Source organism: Lemur catta, chromosome 1 (assembly GCF_020740605.2).
Source record: "Lemur catta isolate mLemCat1 chromosome 1, mLemCat1.pri, whole genome shotgun sequence".
Taxonomy (NCBI): Eukaryota; Metazoa; Chordata; class Mammalia; order Primates; family Lemuridae; genus Lemur; species Lemur catta.
Genome location: NC_059128.1, coordinates 96,222,129 through 96,249,877, shown reverse-complemented (window position 1 = coordinate 96,249,877; position 27,749 = coordinate 96,222,129). Strand labels below are relative to the sequence as shown.

Genomic DNA, 27,749 nt, shown 5'->3' with positions numbered 1-27,749 from the left:
GCAGCAGGGAAATGGTACTGAGCTGGAACTCAGGAGGGAAGACTCAAAGGAGAGGGCAAGCGTGGCTGTCTGAGCCCTAACAGGATGGAGTTGGGAGGCTGGAGGGGCTTGTGAAAGGTGTGCTGTCCCTTCAGAGACGGCAGCCCCATCAAGAGTAGATGCAGAGGCAACTGGAGTGGAGATGAACCCAGCTCAGTGTGTGTGGGACCTGCTGGGATGTTAAGCATCCCTCCCTGCCAAGTGCTCTGACTTCCCATCATGCTTGCCTGAGGCTTCCTGCCGGGGAGAGGCGTCACTTTGAATTAAGCCACATCTTGGGTCCACTGCCCTCTCGTAGCCGTTCCCACACAACCCGGCAGCAGATGTTTGGGGGTCTTGGGGCAGGGCCGTACCTGAGTCATCTCTATGTCACAAGGACTGGCAAGTGTTCAATACATGTTGGCTGACTGGATGGACGAACGATGAGACCCATCTTGATAATCGTACAGTTAGGACTGATCCAGGAGTCATCAAGCCCAGATTCTCTGGCAGAGGATTTTTCCTCCAATATCTTTTTTTTTTTCCTTCCGGCTCCTTAGAAATTCTAGAAGTCAGAATTACAGAGTTGGAGGGTCTTTGAGGTGGGGATGTGGGCCGGGGTGAAACTAATATTTTATTTAGCACCTCCTACGTGCCACACCCTGGACCAAGTGCTCTACCTGCTTTCTCCTTTGATGTCTCACAGCCCTGTGAGGCTGGTCTTACCTAGTGTGACAGATGTGCAAAACGCAGCCCAGAGCTGGTGAATTGTTTTCTCCAGGTGGCGTAGCCAGTAAGGCAGGGTCAGCTGTCAAACCCAGGTGGGCTGACTCCACCGTTCCCTTCACTTGAGCCCTGCAACCAACTGGTCATGTGTCCTTGAGCAAGTCACCTCCCTTTCAGGGGACAGTTCCCCCTGGGGGATGAGGCACTGGACACTCGATGCTCCCAGTTTGTCTTGGTGCCAGGTTGGACACCATGTGGCTTGCTGTCCAGCCTGTCATCCGCACAGCTCAGCTCTAGTGAGAGGCTTGGACCTTCCAAAGGTGGAGGATTCTCCAGGCCTCTGCCCCTCAGCACCCTCTTCCCATCCGAGCACTTGTGGTTGCATCTTGTATTTTGAGAAATGTTTTCTCCAAGTGAATGGGAATGGGGACAAATCCCCACAGAGCTGTATGACCCTGGGTGGCTGACTTGTCTTTGGAGGCCTTGTGGAGGTAGCCATGATTCAGTGTCAGGGCCTGAGGGACTCCCACAGTTCTGAGAACTCCAAAGCCCTGGGAGGGGGTGGGAGAGGGAAGCCGGGCAGACCTGGCGTGGGCAGGGTCGGGTGGGAGGGTGGCCAGGCCAGCTGAGTGTGCCCTGATTTGCAAAGAAATGGAAAGATGGAGATAATTGCTTTGTGAGAAATGGAATGGCCTAAGAACACAGATAAGTTTTCTCCATTCATCTTTAGAGGGGCTGGAGGCTGCTACCTGTTTGGGGATGGGTTGGGGGTGGGTGAACCCAGAGGCTGTGCCTGATGGGGTCAAGGGTGGGAGGTGGGGGAGTGGGAGGGTTGGGGGAGGCTGGTGCATTATTGCTTTGCTAGTTTGGCAGTTTCTAGCCCAGGGTAGGCTGTGATTTCCCTCTGGGCCTGACTGATGTCAGGGGCACTTGCTCTCTGCAGGGCTTGTGGGCACAACGGGACAGGACAGTCTTTTGACCCTGATTAATGATTGCTGCAGGCTTTGCGGTACCATTTTCAGGATTTGCAGCCCGAGGCTTCCCGTGCAAGGAGAAAGCAGAATTTATCAGGGTGGTGGAGCCAGGATGTTTAACATGTCTCAGGAGGTGACTCCAATCCCCTCTGATTTATCCCAGGGGCAGGCACCTGGCAGGGCCTCCATGTTGGCGCTGGGAATGTTCGCTGCACTCCTGCAGCCAGGGAATCACTCTTTTGGAGATTAAGAGCTGTGGATTTATTTTTAAAACTTTTTTTTTTTTTTTTAACGTACAGGAAGATTAGAAAGCATTCAACATAAACCCAGCCCCTGGTGGGATTGCTGGAGGGCAGAGGCTTCTTCAAGGCAAAGGAGGAAGCTTCTTAATTATGGGGGCTGGTCCAGCTCCTCTTTCCTTCTCACGCTAATCAGGCTCAGCGGGGCGGGTAAGCGAGGGGCTGGGACGCCAGCGGAGAGCAGGGCAGATGAAGGGGAAGGCCGCTAGACTGGTTGATAACCTTGCCATTTGCCCCATTGTGTCCAAACTTGGCTTTTTTGTTTTATTCAGAAAAAAAATAGAGGAATGTGTGTATGTATCTTCTATAAATAGAAGACAGAAATCTCTCTCCACCCACATGCTGGGAGGAATGTGAGGCACTCGCTTTGTCAGCCCCAGTCTGGGCTTTGCTCCTGCAGCTTCCCTAGCCTGAAAGCGCCTTTTCATGAGGCGCTTGGAACACCGGTCAGCCCCCAGCTGCAGCTTAGCTCTGGCCTGGGCTTCAGTGCCTGCCTTGTGCTGGTTTTTGGAGCAGACATGCCCCAGTGCTGATGGGGCGGCCCAGGCAGGGGGTCTTTGAATCACGAGCAGGAGGTCTTGGGTAGCCGCTGTATAGTATTTGATGCCGACAGATTGGTGTCTCTGCAGTGCAATGTTAACACAGCATGGAATGTCCCATGCAGTGTGACCTGTCATTGGGATGGGTCTTTGGTGTCCTCTGTCAGGCCAGACACAAGCAATGTGGCCAATCCTGAGGCTTGGGATGGATGAGAGGCGGGGGGAGGAGGTTGGCTGTCAAGTCAATCATCAGTCAACAGAGGTGCGTTGAGCCCCCTGCGTGTGCAGGCCGTGCTCTGGGTGCTGGGGACACAGCAGTGAGCACAGCAGATGGAAGCCCCTGCCCTCGCGAAGCGTATGCTCTAGTGCATGCTACAAATGAAAGGAAATGACGTGCAGGTTCTAAGGTCTGGAGGGAAGAGCTGAGGGCACACCTGGGGGGTAAATATAGGAGAGGAGCAGTTTCCAAAGTGGTAACACCTGTTCAGTGATGTGGGACCATGTGTGGCACCTGTGCTGTCCCTCCCCGGCGCTCACGGCAGGCATTGCTAATCAGCCCTGCGATGCCTCCCCACCCAGCCCCACCTGCTCAGCAGAGCATTCCAAGCAACCACTATGATAGATCCCCGTTGCTGTGGGAGTAGAAACCTCCCTGGGCCCACAGAATAGTGTCTGACTGCCGCGCCCCTGCTGCCAGTGCAGATTTGTTGAGAAGGAAAGGCTCACTGGAAGAGACGGAGATGGACAGACAGCAGGTTCCAGGCTCCTGGACCAGGCTCCAGTGTCCAAGATTTAGGCACAGTCAGGACGAGGCAGGTGGCGGAAGTGAAGCAGGTGGGGTAGGAGTTTTGCACAGATGGACCCTGAGGTCATAACAACTGATCGCGGGGCGGAGGCCATCTGTCTGTCTGCCCTCTGCCCCAGTTCATGCATCCTGGCTAATGTGAGCAGCTGGTGTCTGGCCAGGTGTGTGCGGCTACCGGGGAGACGGGCTGGACTCTACAGGTGCTGGTGCTGGTGGGACCCCAGGCAGAAGGCAGGGGCCTCCAGAGGATGCCACCATCTACAAGGCCTGCACAGGCTACAAGGAGGGATCCTTTGCTGTGATGCCAGTGTCTCTCTCTTTTACTGTTTAATTTTTTATTTTGAGACAGGGTCTTGCTCTGTTGCCTGGGCTGGAGTGCAGTGGCATCATCATAGGTCACTGCAACCCCGAACTCCTGGGCTCAAGCAATCCTCCTGCCTCAGCTTCCTGAATAGCTGGGGCTACAAGTGCACGCCACCACACTTGGCTAATTTTTTCTATTTTTTATAGAGACAGGGTCTTCCTATGTTGCTCAGGCTGGTCTCAAACTCCTGGCCTCAAGCAATCCTCCCGCCTCAGCCTCCCAAAGTGCTAGGATTACAGGTGTGATCCACCACGCCCGGACCCAGTATCTCTTAAGATATCCGGTGGCAGATTCCCTTTAATACTACAAGGCAGGTACAGAAGCCCTCAAGTGTTAGAATAAACAGACAAATATGAATGCAAGGACACAAACTGACATGGACCAGTCCTTCCTTCAGACTTGACCTTGACGGAAGGGAGCAGAGTTTCCCAAACTGGTGTCGTGAGAAACTCTGCTCCCAGGAGCTGAGTCACTAGGAAGCGTTCCATGGGGAATACTGGGTGGAACAAATCAGACAGGCCTCTTCAGGCTGGGTCTTCTCAGAGCCTAAGCTATGCTGAGATGCGCTGTGGGCATGGGGACATAGCACGTGGCATTTCCTGAACTTGTTCATTCATGGCACTCTTTGAGAGATTTCCATCAATATCGAATGGGACTGGTGTTCCACAGAACCCAGTTTTGGAAAACACCCTCCAGAGTCGCCCGTGTTGCCCATCCTACTCTGCCCAGTGCCTCCAGCGTCCCTGCACATGCCTGCCTCCACGTGTTGCTTTTGATGGGCCTGCCCCCGAAATGCCCTTTCTCTGCCTCCTGCCTTCCCATATTCTGTGCACCCTGAGTCCCCTCAAAGGCTTTCACAGGCCCCCAGTGGGACTTAGTCCGTCGCTGCGTTGAGTCTCCTGGTGTGGACTGCAGCGACCATGCCCCGTAGCACGGCCGGGCCGGGCGGCCGCTGCTTCAGGACTATCCATTTGATTAGTTCAGGCCATGGCCGGTTCATGGCTGCAGCTGTGTGGGCTGACGACACCCCGTCGCCAGGTGTGAGAGGCACGCCTCCTGGCCACCTTCTCTCCCCTGCATCCCTCCCCCACTGCCCAGTTCTTCTGATATAAGGCACCGGCACCCCCCAGTCAGGAAAGAAATTTCTCCACTGGGGAACATCACTCCCTTCCTCTGCTCCTTAATATGCAGGGAGCCCGGGCAAGAGGGAAGGGAACCAGCTGGTCTATTTACATGTTCCCTTCCTCTGGAGTGAAACCAGGGGCATTTTCTTATTTAATTTTTAATGCCCTAAATCAGATGATGCCCGATGCGTTAACCTCTGTCAGTCCAAATGGAGTTGGCCTAATAACCACTGCGGCAGGATTGATTTTCCCTCAGTCATCTCATAAGCATACGTCTCTGGGATCCGTCCTCCGAGAGAGCCCAGGAAAGTCCCATTAACGTTAATGGGGATGAGTTGCCCCCATGTGGTGAGGGCTCCTTCCTGGCGGCTCTTCGCTGCGCCGGAGTGAAGTGTCAGAGACAAGCAGAAATATTTTTTCTAAAATCAATTCTTCAAACGGCAGCCTAGGACTCGACCCCATCTTCCGGGTGCTTACGATCACGTCGGAAAGATAAAGTAAACATGCTGGAAAGATGTCGGTGCAACAGGGGAGGTGATCTCGCCAGACTGCGTGGCCCTGGCTGTCAGCTACGTGGGTGTCGTGTGCCTGGGACATGGCAGGTGCCAAGCTCTGCAGCAGAGTGAGGGGGGCCAGGGGCCTGAGCTGCACCTTGAGTGGATGATGTTTGAGTGCACAGTGTGGGAAGCAGGGTGAGTAGGGCTGGGAAGGGAGAATGAGCAGGAGAGAAGTCCCGCCCCACCTGGGGAGGGGGGGGTGGGTGATAAAGTTGCATATTTTAGATGGGGTCAGGTTCAAAAAAAAATTAGAGGGCTCTGGGGGTCAGAGAGGAGTCATTTCTTCTATCCTACAGGCTGGACATCCCTCTTGCCCTGCCAATACCACAGAGGCAGACTTGGCCTTGGGTAGGGAACTTGCTGTCCCTTGCTGTCCAAGGCTAGGGTGTGACTCCCGGGGAGCCCTGGGCTCCTCAGACCCCACCACAATCACCCTGGTGCAGTGAGGACTGTGGGGCCAGGTCACAGACTATCCGTGTAAGTGCCACCAGCCGGCTGCATCCTCGTGCTCCCCACGCTGTCCACTCCCCCTTCCTGTGTGCTCACCCGAACACCCAACACCCTCTCTGTGCTCTGGTTTCCGGGCACCTCACTGCCAGTGGAAATCAGGTAAACTGTCCTGTCTAGACCAGACTCGGAGAGAAAGAGGTCTTTGTGAAGATTTTAAAAGATCTCACAAATTATAGCAATGATCCAAGTTCCCTCTCTCTCATATCACATGGATCAGAAGGGACCAGCGGAACAGCCTTCTGCTGTTCAGGTGGCCTCATCTTTTCATATTCGAAGCTTAGTAAGTTTGAAGACGCTGTCGGGGGTTTCTCTCAGGAGGATGCTGCAGATTATAGGAGCAGCCCAAGTAATGAGTCCGGGCCATAGAGAGAACTGAGACAAGGCATTCTCTGCAGCTGCATTCAGGCTCTTTGCCTTGCAAAGCACCGTGTCCTTGTTGTTCTTTTCTTTACTTGGTATCTGACCAACCCAAGCCCCACCGAGAAGGAGATGCACGTTCCAGTTTTGACTCTCTGCATAACATGATGTCCTGGGCAGGCACTTTCTCTTCTCTAGGTTGAATCTCCCAGAGGAGAAAGGATTGAAATGACCACTGAGGTTCCCCGCAAACCCCGGTTTGTGCGGAGCCCTCTGTTGAGGTGCCGGTTGGGTCTCTGAGGACTCGGGGTGTCCGGGCCGAGTGGGTGGGGCAGATACGTGCGACTGTGCTTTGCGCACTCCTGGACTCTGCACATTGAGCAGAACCATCAGAATCGTCCCTCTCTTTCCTAACCAATTTTCAGAATTCATTCATTTGAAATATGGCTAAATCTGCATTTAGTCCGATGATTTCCAGATCTCAAATAGAGAGAAGAAACTCATTAATCATTAATTTGGACCCCCACGGTTATACAGAATTTGTGACAATTTGTTTATCTCTGAAGGAGCTACTTAGAGTTTAACAAGAAAATTATTGGGCTGGGGAGGAGAGTGTTTAACCTTTCAGAAGAGAGGCACTCCATTTAGCTTCCCCCTGGGTACAAGTGGGGCGTGTGCAAAGCACATGCTGCTCTTATCTGTCCCCCCAAGTACGGCTGAGTGCTTCCTTATCTGCAAACTCAGGGCCAGTGGGCCAGGTCCCCCCAGTCATTGCCCCTGGAGGTCCCTTTCCCATGTCAAAATATTTTCTATAACACCCTCACCCTCCGTTACTAGAAGTTGGATTTTTTAGTGTTGTTGATTGAGAAGAAAAGCTACTCTGAATTCAGTAAAGCTTTTAAATAAATCACGATAGCATCTATGCACACATGAAAAATAGTGCTGTCTTTCTGAGTCACGGTGTTCATTCAGTCTATAGACGATGTTTGGGCACATGTGAATTCCAGCTCCCCTTCGTCCCCCAAGGTCAGCGACCTGCTGGGTCGGAGCCCTTGGATTAGAAGTTCTCTGAGGCTGGAGGACCTCGGAGTCCCGGCGTGCTAGGGCAGGAACCTCGGGCCCTTTCAGCCACTCCCACTTGAAAGGTTCTCTGCCCTCTGTGCGGAGCCCTTTGTTAGGGGACCGAAGGAGTTGCTGTTCCGGGTAGGCACGCTTGATGCCTGCCGCAGGCTGCCACCTCGGGGGTCCTGGATCACACTCTGCAAGCTGCTTCCCTACAGCCCCTTACCAGGTGTCTAAGCCTGTCCTCCCACGGTGACAGTGACGCACGATGACTGCATTACTCTGCGTGTAAGTGGCCCATACCCCACAGGAGGCAGGAGACGCCAGCTCCAGTCTTCCGGCCGCTTGCTTGGCCAGAGCTACCTGGCAGGGCTTTCTCGGCTCACCTCTCCCGAGGGCCACACCAGACACCTTTCTTCCCTTTCTCTGTGGCCAGAGGGAGTCGGGAAGGGAAGTGGATGGGCAAGGAATGTCACAGATGAGGGAGAAGGGAAGGGGGGAGGAGGGCGTCACCTTTAAAGCAGTCCAGAGATGGGGGGTCCTTGGGTCTAAGGATGGGCTCGGGGGGCTGAGAACAGCCTGAAATTATAGCCAGTCGCCATCTGGGTGTTTTTCTGGGGAGAGAATCTATAACTTCCATTAGATTCTCAAAGCAGTCCCTGAGGCAGCAAACACTCAGAACCCCCTGGCCCAGAATCCTGACTTTTCCCTAACTCGGGCTTCCCACTCTCCTGTTACTCACAGCTGGCGAGCTGTTACCGTGTTAGTCAAAGCCTGAAGTGTAAAATATCAAATGCTCATTACACGACGATGATGGAAACTTAGTCTGCTTAGCGAGTCACGCCAGACAGATGCCGGGAACACGGTCTGATTAAAGACGCGGCCTCCTTTGTTCTCCCACGCAGGGCCCGGCATGGCGCTCCCCACGACACAGCTCGCTGTCTTGTCCCTGCTGCAAGCCGCCCTCTCCCTGAACCCCGAGGACCCCAACGTGTGCAGCCACTGGGAGAGGTAAGTGTGAGACTCTCATGGCCAGCCACCCCTGGGGGCAAACCCTGGGCATGGCACGGTGGGGACAGAGGAGGTCAGGAGGCGCAGAAGCTGCCCACAAACGGCCTGCCGTCCAGCTAGGGAGACCACCCCGACGCCAAAAGCAGGACAGAGCAGGGCAGATTCTATCTGAGACTCAGTGCTGGGCGGGGTCCAAGTGGAAGCAACTGACATGAACTGTAGTGACAATGCACTGTCCTGACCCACCCGGCTTTTGTGCTCTGAGCCATTGCACAGAGGAGGGAGAGGCCCAGAGGGTCTCAGTGCCTGTCCACAGCCAGATGGGGTGCAGTAAGTGGGGGATGGGGACTGTGGTCCCGGGTGTCTTGCTCTCTGATGCTGAGATGCCTTCCTGGTCTCCCAGACTGGCAGCATGGATGTGCGGCCAGCAGCCTGCCCTGCGGACTACGGGTGAGGGCCCTACCGTTTCCAGGCCAGTAGGGGCAGGGGTGTTGCGGGGGGAAGGGAGGCCGAGGCCGCAGCAGAAGAGCTGGCTGCATTCTGGCTGCGGCACTAAGTCCTGGGGAAACAGGCTGGGTCCCTGCAGATGGCCTGACTTTGAAGCGCAAGGTTAAAGTATTGATTTTGGTGAGCAGAAGATCAGTGACCAGAGACCCAATCAGGAAAAACCGAATTAAACCCTGGAATTGATTGGCCATGCTGACCAGGACGACTCTGCCACTTAGATGTTAATAAATCAAATGAATAAAATTAAGATGAAGGCCCGATGGGGGATGCGGATGGCGGAGGAGGAAAGGTTGGGTGGTCCATGCGCCATGCATGGGAGTGGCCCATCCCCATGGCCGGGAAAGGCACCTCATCCGGGCAGGGCTGGGCTCTGGGGTAGCCTGGTCGCTGTAGGCCGGGAGGGATGGGCTGGGAGGCAGAGGGATGATGTGTGATCCCTAGTGACCAGATGTGTGCTGTCCCAACAAAGTCGAGGCCGGAGCAGAAGGCAGCATGGGGGTGTGTCCCTTTTCCGTGCAGCGGAAAGAGTGCAAGGTCTGTGATGAGAAGACCGCAGTTCACTCCAGTCTGGATTTCGCACCTGCCAGCTGTGTGACTTCGGGGACATCCCGGAATTGCTCTGAGCCTCCTTCCACCTCTGTAAAGTGGGGAGCATAATTATCCTTGCCTCAGAGGCTCATTGGAGGATCAGGGGCACCAGTTTCATGAAAAGTGCTTTGAGGACCATAAAACTCAATGACTGTCTTTTCTTGTGGACAACTCTGGCCTTTCGGGGACTGGTTATCGCAGACTTTCATGCACATCACACTCACTGGGGGTGCGTATGAAAAACAGTCTCTTGGGGCCTGTCCTGGAGATTCTGATTCAATACTGCATTTTTCATCCCCTTCGGGTTTTGACGGATTTAACCCTTTATTCCCCAGTGGGTCAGAGAGGTGTCAGGTAGAACTCCACATAAGTCTCTAGTTTTTAGACACCAGCCTCAGAGAACCCCTTGCATCCGTCTGACCCTGTTGAGACATGGCTGGTTCCTGCTATCGTCTGAGCTGTGGCTTGGCCCCAAGAATGCCTCCTTCCCATCTGCTCACCCCTGCCTTCCCCAGGGGCTCTGTGCTGGGTCCCAGTCCTCCAGGGAGCCTCCCCTGATGGCAGGGCCCACTCTGACTTCTCTCTTCTATGAGTCCCATGTGTACCAGGGGATCAGTTCAATCTTAAACTCTCTAATGTCTTAAACCTGCCCAACATCAATAAATTTGGAGTGTGAAAATATTCTACACGGAGCTGGCATTTCAGGCTGATTAGGCTATGAGCCGAGGTCGTAGCCTGGATGGGAGGACAAGGAGTGAACCCAATAGCTAAGATGAGGTCTGGGGACCCTCTGGGCTTTTCTAGCACCAGAGGGGGAAGCCTTGCAGGTGATGCCTGGTGACATCAGGGGGCCTCCTTCTCAGCCTGTTCAGCTGAGCTCCACTGCAAGTTACACATGGATGCATCTAGCCTGTGCCATTCCAGAAACACACCGTGGTCCCCTGAGACTGCTTAGGGAGAATTTCCCAGCTGGATTAGCACTTCTGGCGGGCTCCTCGTTAATTACTCCCTTCCACCATAAAACCCAGTGTAAAGGCCTCTCCTGGCTAGTAAAGCCTGGCTCTACAAGATTAATCTGGCTCCTCATTAGCATGTTGGCAAATGAGCAGTGTTAAACCACCCAGCCGTGAAACCAGAGGCACGCACTTCAGGTCGGAGGCTTGGGGTGGGCACAGGGTCTTATTGCCAGACTCCTGCAGCCCAGGGCACCGTGCAGGGCCCGGTCCGTCTCCCATGACACCCTCCAACCCCCTCTGTTGCGCTGGGGCCTTTTCTCTGAGCATCCACTGTCCCTGTCAGTGCTGGAAGGGGACACTGAACCCCCAAGTGCACAACAAAGGTGGAGAGTCCATTGTTATGCAGGTCATACCTCTCCCCCATCATGGTCGGGGAGGAAAGATCCCTCAGTTCCTAGCATAGGAGGTGAATCGTTGCCTGTCAGCATCTATTAAACACTTACTGTGTACCTGTGAAGCATTTCCATGTACAGGATTGTCTTGTTTTATGTTCCCACCACCCTGAGAGAGAGAGGCTGTTACCACCCTCCTTAATCCTCACGGTAACCACATGAAGTCCCGGGTGATAGTTGTCATAGATGTACCGGTGAGGGAATGGAGGCTTGTGAGAGTTAAATGACATGTCTAAGGCCGTGCCGCTAACAAGCGATGGGCTTCAAACTTGACCCTGACGTTTGGACCCCACAGCCAGTGCACCGTCACCCGCTCATTCTCCTGCCTGTCCGCGAGGCACTCGGGAGATGTGTGGGAGCTTAGAGCCGTGCAGTTTCCGAGTTGGAAGAAGCCTGTGGGAAGCCAGGGTGGCTGTCGAGCTGCCTCAGTTTCCCCAAGCTTGGAGATAAAGCAGGGGTTTGGCCATGTCTGCGTAGACGTGTGTCTCCGAGGCATATCTTGGGTAACACCGAGGGCCTCCCTGACATCCTCCGTGCTCCAGAGACACAGAATTTCCCACAACCCTGGGTCTCTGAGCATCGCTGACTGCTCCTGACCTACTCGGGCTGGATTCTAGACCTTTGACCTTTCAGGCGTCAGAGAGCCTGCTGTGGACCCCCCGGGGAGCTGGCCTGCCCAGGCCTTTGCAAGTTCACCAACCGTTTCCTCAGGCAAAGCGGACGGGCTTTTACAGCCCGGACCAGCCATCTGGCCAGGTCGGTGAGCCTTCTGGGTAAACACTGGGTAGAACTAGCCCGCATGGAAATGAATTCCTGACAGCTCAGCTGAGGTCCTCTCTCCAGCCTGCACAGGAAGTGTGGGTCCTCCCTGGAGCATCCTGGCTTGAAGGCCGCTTTGCACAGCCCCTGCCAGGGGAGGGCAGGTAGAAAGGCCTGTTTGGGTTAAGCTGAGATCTGCTTCCCTGTGGCTTCCACTCGCTGGTCCAGGTTTACAGCCAACAGGCAGGGCGACAGAGACTGCTTCTAACAGGAGGCCTGGGGGCACAATGCACCCCTCAGGGCACCCCTAACTACACTAGAGGGGAGTAGAATAGAAGGTAAGGGGGGGCACTTGAGGAAGTCACCTGTGCTCTCTGATGCTCAGTTTCTTCCTCTGTAAAGTGAGAGCAATTCCACCTAAGATTGTGTGAGGATTAAAATGGATTAAACTCTTAACACAGGGCACTTGATAAATATTGGCAGTTATGGATACCAGCTGTGAGGCCTGGGCAGGCCGCCTCTCTCTGCACCTTACTTTCTTCATCTATAAAATGGGGCCACTCACTTCATCTAGTTGCTCTAAAGATCAGCTTCCCTGCATGTCCCCTGAACACCACAAAGATCTGAACAAACACAAAGTATTTTTAGACTTGTTGGCTCTGCCTTCCAGGGCCACACAGGACAAACCGAAACCCCCTTTTATTCATTCTATGTTAAATGAACAAATGAACTAAATTTTCAGAAAATAAGTTGGGCCAAAAGGCAGGGATGTGTCCCGGGTCCAATCTGGGGTCAGGAGGTTCGAATGCTGAGGGCGCCCAGGGCAGAAGGAAGAGTGGGGACGGGGAGGTCAGGGCCCCGTGGTGCCGGCTGTGGAGCCCGGCCTCGGCTCTGTGGGCGCGGCTCCCCTGCGGAGGGAGGCTGCGTCCTGATTATCGGCTCAGCCTGCCAAATGCTGACCGTAGCTCGCATCTCTCGTCTGGTTCTCAGCTACGCCGTGACCGTGCAGGAATCGTATGCACACCCCTTCGATCAGATCTACTACACACGATGCACAGACATCCTCAACTGGTTCAAGTGCACCAGGCACCGGTGAGTACCTCTCTCGGATGTGGGGCAGGGAAGAGGTGCTGGGTTCTGAGGCTTGGCTTTGTGCACACTAGAAGATGTCCGCTGGAGCAGATGTTGTCGGCACCTCCCATGTCCCTGTGGCACTCGGCCTCTACACTGAACACCTGAGATGCTCTGCTGATGGCTTCTTTCTGGCCAAAGGAGCCTGTGGGCAGGGCAGGCCAGAGTGCTGGAGAGTGAGTGCACTGGAGGGCATCCCTCAGCCAGCGGCGGGGAGATGGGGCGTTGGATAAATACCCCAACTTCCTCACCCGTGGGATGGAGGGGGAACTCTGAGGCATGCTCTTCACTGCATCCCAGGAGTTTCTGGTGGGTGGAACTGGAGTTGCTCACAGGAGTGTCCTGCTTGATGGCGTACCCTGTACCGGCTGCCTTTACTTTCCTGTCTCATCATCCCACTCCCCTACCAGTGCTTCCGAGTCTCACCTCTCAAATACACCACTTTCCTTTGAATCCTTGCCTCAGGTCTGCTTCTAGGGAAAAATCCAACCCATGTCAGCCCCCCTAAGAGCAGAGGTAGCCCTACGCCAGGGCATCTGGCTTAGAGAACAGAGTGCAGGCTAGAATTCAGCAACCTCTCAGCACCTTGGGCAGTGCTCAACGTGAACAACTGCACATGGTAATCCTACAGCCTTGTCTACAGGCCTCCTATAAATCATGACACATTCTCATGTCACTAAAGGAGAGATGAGAGAAATGGTCCTGAGCAAGTCACTTTATTTTGGGATTCCTAATGTATTCATCAAATAGGTAATAATCCTTGCTCTACCTACCCTGCAGGGTCCAGTGAGGTCAGGAATGTGAAAATATTTTGAAAAGTACAAGGGAAGATAGAGAAAAGTGTGAGGTATTAGACACATGTGAGGTGACATTATTATAATACTTGAGGGGTAGGAAACCAGCAGATGAGGGTAAATAAGGGAATGAGGGAGAGGACACATGGTGGGCTGTTTGCCTAGTTGCTGAACATCTGTGTTGATTCCAGATTTCTCTTTAGCTTCCTCCTATGAGCCCAGTCCCTTTTGGGGGATTATTCAGGAATCATGGTGGGCAGCAATGTGAATGGGGAAACTTGCTCTGTGCTGAGAAGCCAGAGACTTGGTTTTCTTTGAGATTTTGCTGCCAACTTGCTGTGAGACATTGAACACAGCTATACAGGATGCTTTAAAATCCTTGTCTGCTAATTCCAATATTTGGGTCATCTCCAAGTTGGTTTTCATTGATTGCCTTTTCTCTTGTATAGGTAGTATGTTTCCTTATATGTCTAGTGATTTTGGATTGTATTCTGAGCATTGTGAATGACATACTGTAGAGACTAGATTCTGTTATGTTCCTCCAGAGAGTACTGATTTGTTACATGTTTGTTTCTTTTAGTATTCAATTTACTTGGCTAAGCTCAAATTCCAAACTGTGAAAGTTAAGTGTTTTTGAGCTTTAACCAGACTGCTTGGAATCTGCCCTCCATACTTGTAATTCAGGGGCCAGAACTTTGGGCAGAGATTTTACTAAGATTTTGGGGGTCCTTGGTGGCTTTCTCCTTTCTAAGATTTCCATTTTCACTTGCTATCTTCTGAGTCCACCCTGGACTTGTCCTGTGGTTCTTCAAACCAGTAAGGTTGTGTGTTTTCTATATGAATTTTAGTTGCCCTGACTGTTATGGGCTAAATTTTCCAGGGCTGTTCTCTTCTCCCAAATGTCCACCCCCTCCAGTATCTGCCTGCTTTTGTCCTCTCTCCAGTGCCTTTTTATAGTTCCCCCCAGATTTTATAGTTGTTATTTGCAGAGAGGTTTGTCCACTAGAAACTGCTGCATCCCTTTCCTCTAGCCTTTGACTGTGAAATGAGGAGTTAGGACCAAATGCTCCCTTCCCACCCTCCAGTTCTGCCAGAGTTGGCTGCCTGTGGCCCTGGTGAAAGGCAGAGGCAGAAATAGTAGTCCTGCTCCTTCCCTGAGCCCCGGAAAGCCTGGTGCAAGAGCCAAGTTTGCTCTAAAGTGTGGCTCTGTTGGGTACTTGGAGGCTAGAGCTGTCGTCTATCACCTCTAGGGCTGGGTGAGTGAGTGGCTGCTTATTAAAATAGGCTGTATTCCTGGAACATGAATTATTTTGCTAAATTATTGAGTCGCCTTGCACCTTTCCTGATGACCCAGAGTGTGCATGCTGACAGCAGCACCATCCATCTGCGTTGGTGTGGAATGGCTTGCTTTAACTCAGCATCCTTCTCCTGAGAGCAGCCTGGCACCTGGCCCTACCCTCTCCTCTTCCCACCCTGCACAGGGAGCAAGCAAGGATGGGTGAGCCAGAAGCCATGGGTGGCAACTCTCTCCCGAGGGGCTTTAATGATACCGAGACCACCTCCCCTTTGGGAAGGCTTGTGGGTAATCCCATTTGGTGAGGAGAACGGCTGGATGACCTCTGAGTCAATCCTGAGTCATTCTTCATCTGAGAGACTTATACAACCCCCGAAACTGCCGGGAGCTGCCTTCCTGTGCTGGGAAAGCAGCTTCACTTGGAGGCCAGCTTACCTTCCATTATGGGCTTTTGACAAAGTAGAATGACCTTAACTCACGACATTCCCAAATATCACAGATTTCCCCCGAGTCCCATACTGCTGTTTATCATGAAGTGAGGGCTTTAAGGACTGGGAGGGTTGCCCCAGCCTGTGCTACAGGACTCCCTTCCCAGGCCAGCCTGACCCTCCATGGAAAGCAGGGTGTAGACACCTCTGATGACCAGACCCTGCTGCTCTGCTGCTGAGGTGGGGTCCACGGGGTGGGCTCCCCCTGGGTGCTGATGGGGATGTGGAACGCGCTGTGGCTTCTGGGCTGCAGGACTTGGGGTTGAGTCCGAGTTACATCCATGACCGTAGGCAGGTCACTTCCTCTCTCTGGTCTCCATGGCCACTCCACATCTCCTCCACTCTGACTCTGCATGTGAGGAGGGGCTTTGCCCGTTAGCTCCCCATTTTAACTCCCTCCTAAGGACTCAGGCCTCACACCTTCCACACTTCCCTGTCTACTCCTTTACCGTGGCCGTCTGTAAGGCCAGAAAGCCACCCTGTGAGTGCTGGCACAGGGCAGTGGGTTGAGTTAGAGTGAGCGTTGCGGTGAGCGGGAGCTAGGTTTGAATCCCAGCTCTGATTCTTATTAACTGTGCTAGTCATTAACCTCTCTGAATCTTAGTTTTCTCGTCCATAAAACAAAGGATGGGGAGTTGAGGGTAACAAAATAAAATACGAATAAAAACTCTAAAAGAGAAATAAAATAAAGGGAGCATAATGATGGTACCTGCCTCCAGGGATTGTTGGGAGAGTGAGATGAGATTTTGCCTATACTCTTTCTGGCACAGGGCCAGTTCCACACACTTGTGTCATTGTAAGGACTAGAACCCGGGTGTCTGACCCCGAGTCCGGAGCATCTGTTGCTTTGTGAACCTCACCTTCTTCCTCTGCAGAGCGAGGGCTCGGCCCAGGGCCTTCCCAGGGATGGCACGCAGGGCTCCTGTCCCGGGGCATTATTTTTGGTGTGGGGAGATGAATTCAGTCTCTGAGACTGAGTTGGATGCAGAGGGCGCTTTCGCTGCCTCTGCCTCAGTTCTGTAAGTAGATGGGCCAAGGCCTAGGGGCTGCGGGCAGTCTGGCTTGTTGGGGTGGGGATGGGGTGGGACAGACTCTCAGGGCTGATTCTTGTCCTGGTCACCCCATGGGCTCCTCCAGCCCAGAGTCTGGAGGTTTTAAGGAACCAAGGAGAAGCTCATGGGTACCCTCCCCAGTGTCACCCAGAAAGTGTCTTTTGCAGCCCTTCCAGTTAGGAGAGACTGGGGAGAAGTCAGCAGTTTAGTAAATGCTGGTTGGTAACACATTCTGCATCACAACAGCCCAGATCCCACCATCGATTTTTTTATTGTGTTCCTTCATATTCGAAGCCGCCATGCATTTTAAAGTAATTATTGAATGGCATCCTCGATATAGCTCAATACAAATATCATTCTAAATGGGAGTGATTGATTTTCAATACTTTCAAGTGGCTTTCTCCCTTGTGCCTTAGGATCAGCTATAAGACAGCGTATCGGCGCGGCCTCCGGACCATGTACCGCCGGAGGTCCCAGTGCTGCCCTGGCTACTACGAGAATGGAGACTTCTGCATACGTATGTAGAGGCTGCTGCTGTCCTGGCCTCCGTGGGGACGGGAGGGGAGGGAAAAGGAGGGGAGGGGAGGTAGGGCTCACATCCAGGTCCCCGGGCAGCAGGCTTCAGCCGAAGGGCTCCACAAGTCCCTGCCTGTGGCCAGTGCTCAGAAGGCCTAATGGGATTTGTACAAGCACGTTAGCAAGAGTTTGGCCATCAGATCAACCTTCTTGGAGGGTGGATGGAAGTGGGTCAGTTCTAGGCCTTGATGGGGGTAGGGGAGGAGTGGACGCTTCTGCAGCGGGCACTCTGAGGAGCACGGGGAAGGAGCACGGAGGACCTGGCACGGGGCTGAGGCCATGGTGCATGTTCAAGAAGGCTCTGTTGGATGGAGGGAGAAACGGATGGATACGCGGATGGGGAGTTGGAAGTGGGAGAGGGGGGAAGGAAGGCAGGCTGGATTGTTGGATGGCAACACCACAGTACCTAAGAGGAAGGTGGCAGGGGTAGGACAGACCAGGAGGTGGGGGCATTTCCAAAAAGTACTGGGGGACACTGGAGAAAAGGTGGTTGCATGAAAGACAGACTTGACCCTTTCCCCCTTTTGTCTGCAGTAGCTCAGAAAACTGAAGCCTGGTGTCGCCCAGAAAGATGAGAGCTGGGTTGCCAGTAGCCACAGGCCCTCTGGGAGGGGTGGTGCCGTGCAGGGGGAGGCACGCGGGAGCGGAAGCCTGCACATCTGGGCTTCCCAGCCACGTGGCTTTGGGAAAGTCACTTAACATCTCTGGGACAATGATTGTAGGGCCGTGTCCCATTCTAAGGGACCCTTTCCCCACTCACCTCTGACCGGTGAAATGGGGCCAGTGTGGGACTTTCCAGCAGGCATTAGAAGGTTCCCTCGACTGCAGGAGAGTGTCAGAGACGCTGGGAGGCCCCTGCTTAATGACCGAGAAGAGAATCCACCCCCAGAGCTTCTGCTCTCTCATTTGGAGAGCGATTTTCCTCGTTAGTATTCTCTTTGCCATCGGGCGGGTGGAGTGAGCTAGCACCAGAGGGAAAATTGGGGCAGAGTGGGTGTGTTAATGTTGGGAATGAAATAACAATTTTCTCTACTGTTGTTCGTCTCCCCTAATGCTGGAGAAACTCAATTCTAATTGCATTACAGGAATGAATGAAAAATGCTCCCGCAAATGAGTTCAATAGTGATGGTTTTGCAGGGAAAAAAACCAAAGAAACGCACCTAAAACAAAGCCCCAAAGGCTGTTCCTCAGAAGCAGGGCAGAGGTCTGAGCTAGGACAAGGCGCTGGCCTTACCTGGGATGGGGTGACTGACTACGGGGACTGGGAGGAGGAGAAAATCAGGACAGAGGCTGTTCTGCTGCTGCTCTGTCCGCACTGCGTGGAGCAGGGTCAGGCCAGGGTTGGGGCTTGGGACTCATAAAGCCTCAGCAGGATGGATGTGAGTGGCCCGTCTGAGCTCAGGGCACAGTGAGGGGCTCAGGGAAATTACGAAGAGAGTTTGGACGTCAGCATGGGGCTCCAGGAACAGATGTGCACGTTCCCTTTCCAATTTCCATTCGTGGACGGCGGTAAAGCTCTTGGAAAATGAAGAGCAGGGCAGAAGTGCTCAGTGTCCTCATTGCACCGGGGCTCGGTCTTGCTGACGGGGAAGGGCAGTTTGCAACCTTCCGACCTGCTCCTTATGTAACCGCAAGGCCACCTGCTGAGCTGGTGGCCACAGGCCAGCCACCAGGAAGCCAAGCTCTTCGAAAAGCTGGCACTGGAAGGCTTTTCCTAGGTGAGGACAGGAGAGTTCCAGCAGCAAGACAGGGCATGTGGCACCCTGGGTGCTGCTAGTGATGACAGAGGGTCACGCGGGCCTGGGTTGGACCTCACTCTGCCACCGCCAGCCTCCTCTTCTTTGTCTTCCTCATCTTCTGAGCACAAGCCACATGGCAGGCACATTGTGCTCGCTCTACACACACGGACACAGCTATTCCCCACAACAGACCTAAGAGGTGGGTGCCCTTATTTCTTTCATTTCATAGATGGGGAAACTGAGTCCCATAGAAATTAAGTAACTTGCCCAAGATCACACAGCTAGAAAGTGGCAAGACTTGGATTTGAACCTAGGCTGTCTGGCTCCAGAGTCTGTGGACTGCTTGGACGGGGCATCTCTCTCGTCACAGACCCAGGCAAGACTTTACCTCTCTGAACCTCAGTTTCCACTCACGTGAACCGGGGACAGTAACACCCGCATCACCAGACACAGAGTAGGGGCTTGATAAATGTCAGTTCCTTCCTCCGTGGCATTGGTTCTCAATGTTTTTCAGGACTGGCTTTTATTTTAATTGCTCAAAGAGGTCCATGCACCCTCTCCCTGGGAAAAGGGACACTACATATGTAAGCCTACAGACACACAGAGTCCTCTGCACACAGCTGCGTGGCTCATGGCTCCCTTGAAACCGTGTGGGGGCACATGGTAAATAATTCCTGCCACATGCTCATGTTTATCCGTTCACATACATTTGTTGCTTCCTACCACGAAAGATGCAGGGAATGTAGATACAGATGATGGATATGCCGCCCTCACGCAGCTTGCGGTTTAGCACACAAAGGGCGTGCCACCTTCTGTGGCCTCCCCACGGTGCTGTACTATGTACGGGCTACGAGAGAAGTATTAGAAATAGCTCCTGGCCTTGTGGAATCGACATTCTTGTTGGGAAGGCAAGACCAGCGCTCAGGAGAATCATTACCTAATGGCCCAGACACTCGGTGTGAGAAAAACTGGACAAGGACAGATGAGCTCAGCAGGACAGAAGGCTGCGACCTGCTCCGTGGGGCTGCAAGCGGGACCTTGAGGGATGGAATGCCGTCGCTGGGGTGGCTGGGAGAGGGAACCCCACCGGCAGAAACCTGGGGGTGGGCATCGAGCAGGCTGGCCTGGCCGCGGCGGGCAGATCTGGGCTGGCTGGGTGAGCAGGTGTGCTGATTTCCTAGGGTGGCCGTCACAGAGTGCCACAGGCTGGGTGGCTTCAGCAGCAGGAGTGGTCTCACAGTTCTGGAGGTCAGAAGTCTGAGATCAAGGTGTCGAGAAGGCTACTTCCTTCTGGGGCTGAGGGCAGGATCTGCCCCAGGGCTCTCTCCTGGCTCTTGGTCGTTTCTGGGCTGACGGCAGCGTAACTCCCATCTTCCCGTGGTCCTCCCCGTGCGTGTGTCTTCAATTTCCCTTTTAGAAGCACGTAAGGCATAGTAGGGTAGGGCCCACCCGGTGACCTCATTGTCACTTGATTACCTCTGTAGGACCCTGTCTGCAAACAAGGTCATTCTCCCAGGTACCGGGGTTAGGACTTGAGCATATGGATTTTGGAGGGACACAGTTCAACCCTAACAGGCAGGTGTCAGCTGTTACCAGCAGCCTCTTGTTCCTGCTTATTGTGATGGGAGGAAGGGGCCGGAGGGGACCAGCCAGCCCCACACAGGCTTTGTCACCTGCCCGTGAGAGGATGGAGACCTGAGGCTGGGGAGCTGGGGAGAGGGAGAAGTGTTGGTAAGAGCGTGAAGAGTGGAGCTAGGGCACGGGGTGCCCACTGGGAAGCTTGTAAGGTGGGGAGCATTCAGGAGCTGAGGCCCTGCAACCCCCCACTTCCCCTCCCCATTCCTCAGGGGCCAGAGAATCTCTAGCTTCCCCAGAACCTGGTGAGAACCCACCAATGCTGAGTCCTCAGGACCCTGCACAGGAACATCACCTGTGCTCTGGGCAGGGGCAGGGGCCGTCATCTGCCCTCCAGAGCCACCTTCCTGCAGCCTTGTTTCTCCAGGCAGTAAGACAGTGGCCTGGGAGCCAGAGCCTTGACTGACCCCGGCACTAACTTGCTGTGCAATCTTGGGCAACTTCCTTTGCCTCTCTGGACCAACTGTGACATGGGAGGGACCACCGCTGTGCGTGGAAGGAGGAAGAGATGGAACAGTGAGCAACAGTGTCCTGGAAGGTGTAGAGCTTGACGCAGATGCACAATGGAACTATTTTGCTCCTCTTTGTGCCATTGCCCTTGCTCAGAACTGCCATCCTCATCTGGGAACCCTTCTGGTACCACCCAGAGTTCTCCACCCCTTCCTGCCCAACTCTTACCCCTTCCCCTCCCATTCTCTGCAGCTACAGCTGAGTCCTGGCCCACTTTGGTCATCAGGCAACAAGTATTTCCTGAAGATCACTGGGCACAAGTACCCTCACACCCTCCCTTCCTTCCTCCCTTCCTTTCTTCCTTCCTTCCCTCTTTCCCTCTCTGTCCTCCTCCCTCGTTTCAGGGGAGGGCTGGGCATCTTTTCTCCTGCAGATGGAGTTGGTTTTATGCCTTGGAGGAGCAGACTGTCACTTGCAGGGCAGAGTTTGAGGCATTTCGGGGAGCTCTGTTCTTTGGAGATGTTAGCCCTGTTGTGAGACCGGATGGGCTGGGTTATGCTGCTGTACCAGCCACCACCCAAATCCCCGTGGCTTGAAAACAATAAAGTTTTATTTCTTGTTCATATTATGTGTCCGTCCTGGGTTAGCTGAGGCCTGCTGCTGTCAACCTCACCCCGGGACCTAGGCTGCTGGGCAGCAACTCTCCGGAATGTGCTGGCTACTGAGGCAGAGAGCAGAGGGCTCCGGCTAGTGTTGAAGGCAGGCGGCCGGAAACACTTAGCGAGCAGTATTAATGCTTTTCACAAGGCTCATGCAGACACCTCGATACTCGCAATTCACAATTCGTTCAAACATATTATCATGCGCCTAATAACATTACATGAGCCGGGCTCTGTGCGCTCGACCTTGGGGGTTCTCAGGCTGGAGCACAGCCTGGAGGGTTTGTTTTGGGCAGACACCAGCCAGCGCCAGCCTCAGAGTCTTTGGTTCAGAAGATTTGGGGTGGGGCCCGAGAATTTGCGTTTCTAACGGGTTCCCAGGTGATGCTGCTGCTGCTGGACTGGGAGCCACACTTTGAGAACCACTGGGCCACGTTATGCTAAGGGACCACAGCTTCCGAACGAGGAAGTTGCACAGAGGCCCAGCAGGTTGCTCGACAGGCGCGTCCCCTTCTATGCAGGGCTTCTCCTGATGGGCCACATAGTGGCTAGTGGGGAGGGGGGTCCATCTGCCCAGTCCCCCATCTCCCATTTCCTCTAGGTCACAGTGTCCCCCATGGGGAGTTAACTCCCCCAAGCCTCCAGGTGGTACCTTCTGGCCCTTTCAGTGGGCGCTTGGTACGCCAGAGCCCAGCCCTTGCAGCCTGGTTTTCAGCAGATCCGGCAGGGGAGGGGTTACCCGGAAACTCCAGGCCTGTATGTGGCTGAGGGGCAGGGGCAGGACGCATGGTCAGCTTGGCCCCAGGGCGAGGGACTTCGTGGCCCCAGTGGGGTTGGTGTGTTTGGTGGTGGCTAGGGGGTGCTGGCCCCAGAGGGAATCTGAGGGGGGTGTGAGACTCGATGCACTCCTCACACCGACTCTGTGATTTAGCTGCCCCTGTGTCATTATTGCTGCTGTTTTGCACAACTAGTTAAATCTAATTCATATGTTTACTGATTTCTTCGCTCATCACCTCTGTTGGCATCTCACGCTCCCGCGAGGTTCAGCTTAATACTTCCTGAAGGATCTTTAGGGGTTCTTTCAGGGAGGTCTACGAGTGATCAACTCTTTTCTGCTTTATTTGTCTGAGAATGTCACGATTTTGCCCTCGCCCTTGAATGATGGTTTAGCTGCCTGTGACGGTCTAGGTTTTCAGTCATTTCCTCTCGGCAGTCTGAGCGTGGCATCCACTGTGTTCCGGACTCTGTCATCATGCTGCCCTGCAGCTTCGCCGGGACGGCTCTGCCGCGGAGTCATTTTATTTATACTGTTTGCTTCCCAGAGGTATACATCTTCTTCAAGCTAAGGACATGTCCTTCATCAGTTCTGGAAAATTCTCAACCATACCTCTTCAAAGATATACTTAGCTCCATTCTCTCAATTCTCTCCATTGATGCTCCAATATGTCAGACCCTCTTGTTCCTCTTCTATCTCTCCTGAATGCCCATTTTCCATCTCTCTTTCTCTCTCCCTGCTGCATCTTGGGCATTTTGCTCAGATCCATTTCTCGGATCCTCTGGTTCTGCTAATTAACCCGTCTGTTGAGATCTTAATTTCAGTGACTGCATGTTTCATTGTTGGTGTACTATTGGTTCTTTTTCAGATATACATGTTCTTTCTCTATGGTGTCCTATCCTTTCATTATGAATTCTATTCCTTCTTTTATTGCTTTAATTATTTTAAACATATTTCTTTTATAGTCTCTTCCAGATAGTCCTATTAGTTCTATTAGCTTGAGTTCCTAGCATATCAGCTCTCCTGTCTGTGCTGCCTGCCGATTCATTACAGGGGACTGTTTTCTCGTGGGGGCTGTAATTTTTTTTTTTAGCCCAATTTTTTCCTCCTTCCCCAGGCCCTGGGTTGTGCAAGGGCCCTGCACATTACTTTTGCATTTTGTTGTTCGGCACCCTAATGTTTTCACTGGCTCAAGACCACTCTTTACTTTGGTAACCTGGTTTGGAATTCCATGGTGTGTGTGTGGTAAAGGCTTAGGTTTTTTGCTTCTTTCCTTTTTCTTTTTTAATGGATGTGAAATTAACGTAATATAAATTTCAATCATTTTAAATCGTACAATTCGGTGGCATTTAGTATATTTGTAATGTTATGCAAACATCCCCTTTATCTAGCTCCAAACCGTTTTTGTCACCCCTGAAGGAGGCTCCGTACCCATTAAGCAGTCACTGCCCATTTCCCTCTTTTGGTCTTTTGTTTCTTTTCTTTTCTTTTTTTTTTTTTTTTGAGACAGAGTCTTGCTCTGTTGCCCGGGCTAGAGTGCCCTGGCGTCAGCCTAGCTCACAGCAACCTCAAACTCCTGGGCTCAAGCGATCCTCCTGCCTCAGCCTCTCGAGTAGCTGGGACTACAGGCCTGCACCACCATGCCCAGCTAATTTTTTCTATATATTTTTAGTTGCCCAGCTAATTTCTTTCTATTTTTTTTTAGTAGAGACAGGGTCTCGCTCTTGCTCAGGCTGGTCTTGAACTCCTGAGCTCAAATGATCTGTCCACCTCGGCCTTCCAGAGTGCTAGGATTACAGGCATGAGCCACTGCACCCGGCGTGGTTTTTTGTTTCTTGTGGGAGATTTTTTCCTCCATCTAGAATACCTTGTTTTATCTCTAGGTTGGTGGGCAGCATTTTTAAGTCCCCCCTACTTGGAGCTGGCAACTTCCAAGGCCAAGCCTGCCCTGGGTGGGTGTGAAATCCCTGGCTCCCAGCCTGCACCGGGGCTGGGGGCTGTAGCCAGCACTGACGTTCCCTGGGTGAACTTGGCTTTAGCGTCTGACGTGCTCCTCCTATAAACTCCCGCTTTAAACTCACACTTAGGAATTTACCTTTCTCTCCTTAGAGCTCAGCTGTTGTAATTATATTTGGGGGCATTTTTGTAGCATGAGGGGCTACATTAGCACTTTCTACCGTATCACTGGGATTGCCTCTGTTTTATGGTGAGCGGTGGAGGAGAGGGTTTATAACCAGACTCTGTGACATTTAATTCAATGCTTCCCTGGACTGGTTGCTAACTTCCAACAATAATAATGACAGCAATAGTGTAATGTCTGGTGGTTTACCCAGCACTTTCACATACAGTGTATCACTTGCTGTCACAGACAGAAGGGAACATTTTATCACTGCCTTTTTACAGGAAGGAACGCTGAAGCTCAGAGAGGCTAAGTGACTTGTCTGCATGGATACGTGGCAGACCAGGAATTCAAATTGTGCCACTTCAAATCGTGGACTTTCTTCTCCGGTAGTGGGTTTTCTCTTAGCAGGAGGGACCTGTGGGTGGAAGAGGAAGTGTGGTCAGCCAAGAGGGCAAGTGAGGAGGTTTGGAGGGGGAGTAGGGGACTGAAGATGTACTGGTTTGAGTTCAAAATTTTGCTAAGGTGGGTCCTGATAAATGCCAGGATGGAGGTAGCAAGTGAGTATGGGAGTAGGGGAGTGGTGTGTGTGTGTGTGTGTGTGTGTGTGTGTGTGTGTAAGCAGAGCTGTGAGACCTCTCTGAAACTCAGCCCTCCACATGGCTACTAGATAAAAGAACTCCCCACTGACCCTCTGAGAGGCTCCACAGGGACTCTTGCCTGCTGCCCTCGCCAGAAACTGTGCTGATGCCACTCTCTTGGGTCACCAACACCTGGTGCTGAGCTTTGCTGCCTGGAAGAACAACATCCATCCACCCTTCTGTCTGTTCATTCTCTATCCATCCGGTTATTTTTGTTCTTGGATACCCACGCCCTGGAGGCACTGCTGAGTCCTGGGCATGGAGAGGTGAATAAGGAGCCCTTGGTCTCGTGGAAGAGACGCCATCACAGAAGGACAGCAGTTTAGACAAGCGGGCAGGGATGTCACCAGCTGGTGGGGGGGAAGGTCCCCGCTGAGTGGTCGAAGTTGGTGTGGCCACCATGATCTGGTCCCAGCAGGTTGATTTAGAATGCTCAGGGTGGCTGAGCTCCAGGTGGTGATTCACACTGACCAGACTCGTAAATATTGAAGCTTAACCTTGATACTAATTAATTCATTTACAATGAGAAACGTAACTATCAGAGAATTGTCCTTGTCCACTTGTTAGTGCTTATCAGGCCCTCAGTAAATAAATGAGCGAATTCACGGTCTGGGCGTCTACGATGCCCAGGGGGCTCACTGGACGCCCCTGTCTGTCCGCACCTGTTTTAGATTTTGCCTGTTGCGCCCAGAGCACCGCCTGCTTGGGAGCCGCGCGGGGGTTGTTCCCATGTGCCCTCCGCCTAGCATCATGTCCCTCCTCTGGGCCCACACCCCCTGGGCCCCTCTGCTGTCCCCGTCCGTCTGTCCCTGCGGCGGAGAGATCGAGTCTCCTACGTGGCTTAGTGCGGGGCAGGCACGGCGTCTGCACAGTTGTCGAATGCGTGAGTGAGTGACAAGTGGATGAAATAGGCTCCTACCCCAAATACCGAAAGGTGTCTGAGGGAGAAGGAGCGACCTCAGTCTGGGTGGAAGGGTAGGGGAATCAAGGAAGCCCCTTGCAGGAGGTTAGTTTTGAGCTGAGTTTGATAGATGAGCAGGAACTCGCCAGGAGGACGAGGGATGGGCCATGGTTAAAACAGAGTTTTGAATCCCGCCTGCTCACTCTACCGGCTGTGTGACCGTGAGCATGTGGCTCTACCTCTATAGTTCGGTTTTCTCGTCTGTGAAATAGGGCTCTACCGGCTACCTACCCCATGGGCTGTTGTGAGGATTAAGTGAGTCACTACAGACGGAGCATTTAGCAGAGGGCCGGGCGCAGGTAAGAGCTCAGTAAATGTCAGCTCTTGTTCCTGGTTCACCTTTACGAGGAGGACATGCTCTGGCAGAGGGGCAGCGTGAGCAAAGACCAGAGGTGGGAGACAGCAGGACACTCTTGTGAGGTGACTGAAGGGTTTAGGCAGCAAGTGACACTGTGAGGGGGTGTCAGGGAGCGGGCGCTGTGGGGGCAGCGTGTGGAGGACTGCAGAAGGGGTGAGGGACAGCGAGGTGTGTGCGGGGGTGGGTGAGCATGCACGGCTGTGCTCAGGCACCCTGGGCGAGGGGACACAGACTTGGGGGCTGGCTGGCTGGGTTTTGCTGGCCACCCTCTAGATTTCCTTGCCAGGCCTTTCTCCACCCTCGGTGAGTGCCGGCAGGGTCCCTCGTGCTGGCGAAGCCGGTTAGCATCAGAAGCAGTCGGGCATTTGTATAAGGTCCCTTGTTGCAGGCACACATCCCACTGTGCCCACCTTGTCTGTACCTGGGGGTAAGAATGACAGTATTGAACTACAGGCTTAGCAGTCCTACCAGTAAGTTAGAATGAAACAGGGCCCTAGAGACCCCTGTGGTGCCAGGGATTAACCCTACAGTTGCTGGATGATGGGAAGGTGGGGGCTGGGAGGGGGCAGAGGTGGTATCCACTTACTGACGAGAACAGGAGTGTATACGATAGTGTTTTAACATTCAGTACCCTTTGCCCCAGGCTAAGTCTTGGCCTGAACCTGAGTCCCTTGGTCTCATTTGACCCTGGAAATGTGGTATGTCTGGACCTCTGAGAAGGGGCATCTCAGCTCATGTGTGGCTGTGTGTACACGTGTGTACATATGGGGTTGTGAGTCGGCACATGTGGAAGCTGCTCCCCACCCATGTGAAGGGTGTCTGTGCAGGCATGTCGTACCGGATGCGGTAAAGGTAAAGACCACAGACCCTAGAGCCAGATTGCTGCCTGTGGCCTGTGTGTGTGACTTTGGGCAAATTACTTAGCTTCTCTGTAACTCAGTTTACCCAGCTGTAAAGTGGGATAGCAGTAGTACATTCCTCGTGGCATTGTTGGGAAGATTAAGTGAATGTATGTAAGGGGCTCAACACGGTACCAGGCACGTGAAAAGTGCTATGAACGTGTAAGGTTTTATTATTACATTCGCACATGAATACCCTGAGTATTAGGTTTTGCTGCGTGCAGAGCTCCCCCTCTCATGCGTGTGTGCACATGCATGTTTCATGCACATTACCTTCTGTATATGTGCACTGCATGTCTGCCCATGAAAAGGCCCCAGTAATGCATGTGCTCAGTGCACACCTGCATGCTGGCACGTTCGGAGAGTCTGTGCATTCACCTCTCCCCGGATTCTCCTCAGTCACCTTCCCCATCATAGTTTCGCACTTTCTCCCTCCCCTATTTAAGCAGCCATTGGATTGGTGCTGAATTGTCACCAAGGGAGCCAGAATCGCTTCTTTACTCCGGTGGGGTGGGAAGGGGGAGCCAGATGCCACCATCAATCTCATTCCTCGCGGTGGAGGCAGACCCA

General features: G+C 53.2%; 1 protein-coding gene across 6 annotated transcripts in view; it reads left to right on the top strand.

Annotated features, from left to right (window-relative positions):
* The window catches only part of MEGF11 (multiple EGF like domains 11), a 340,206-nt gene that overhangs the window by 102,382 nt on the left and 210,075 nt on the right, over positions 1-27,749 (top strand). For 4 of the 6 annotated variants that reach the window (XM_045541340.1, XM_045541327.1, XM_045541357.1 and 1 more), the window contains exons 5-7: positions 8,241-8,346; positions 12,599-12,700; positions 16,784-16,884. In XM_045541340.1, coding sequence (XP_045397296.1) covers positions 8,249-8,346; positions 12,599-12,700; positions 16,784-16,884 — 301 coding nt within the window. In that variant the 5' untranslated portion in view covers positions 8,241-8,248. Of the gene's footprint in view, positions 1-8,212; positions 8,347-12,598; positions 12,701-16,783; positions 16,885-27,749 lie in introns of those variants that run through there. The other 2 variants (XM_045541334.1, XM_045541367.1) reach the window with 2 other exon arrangements.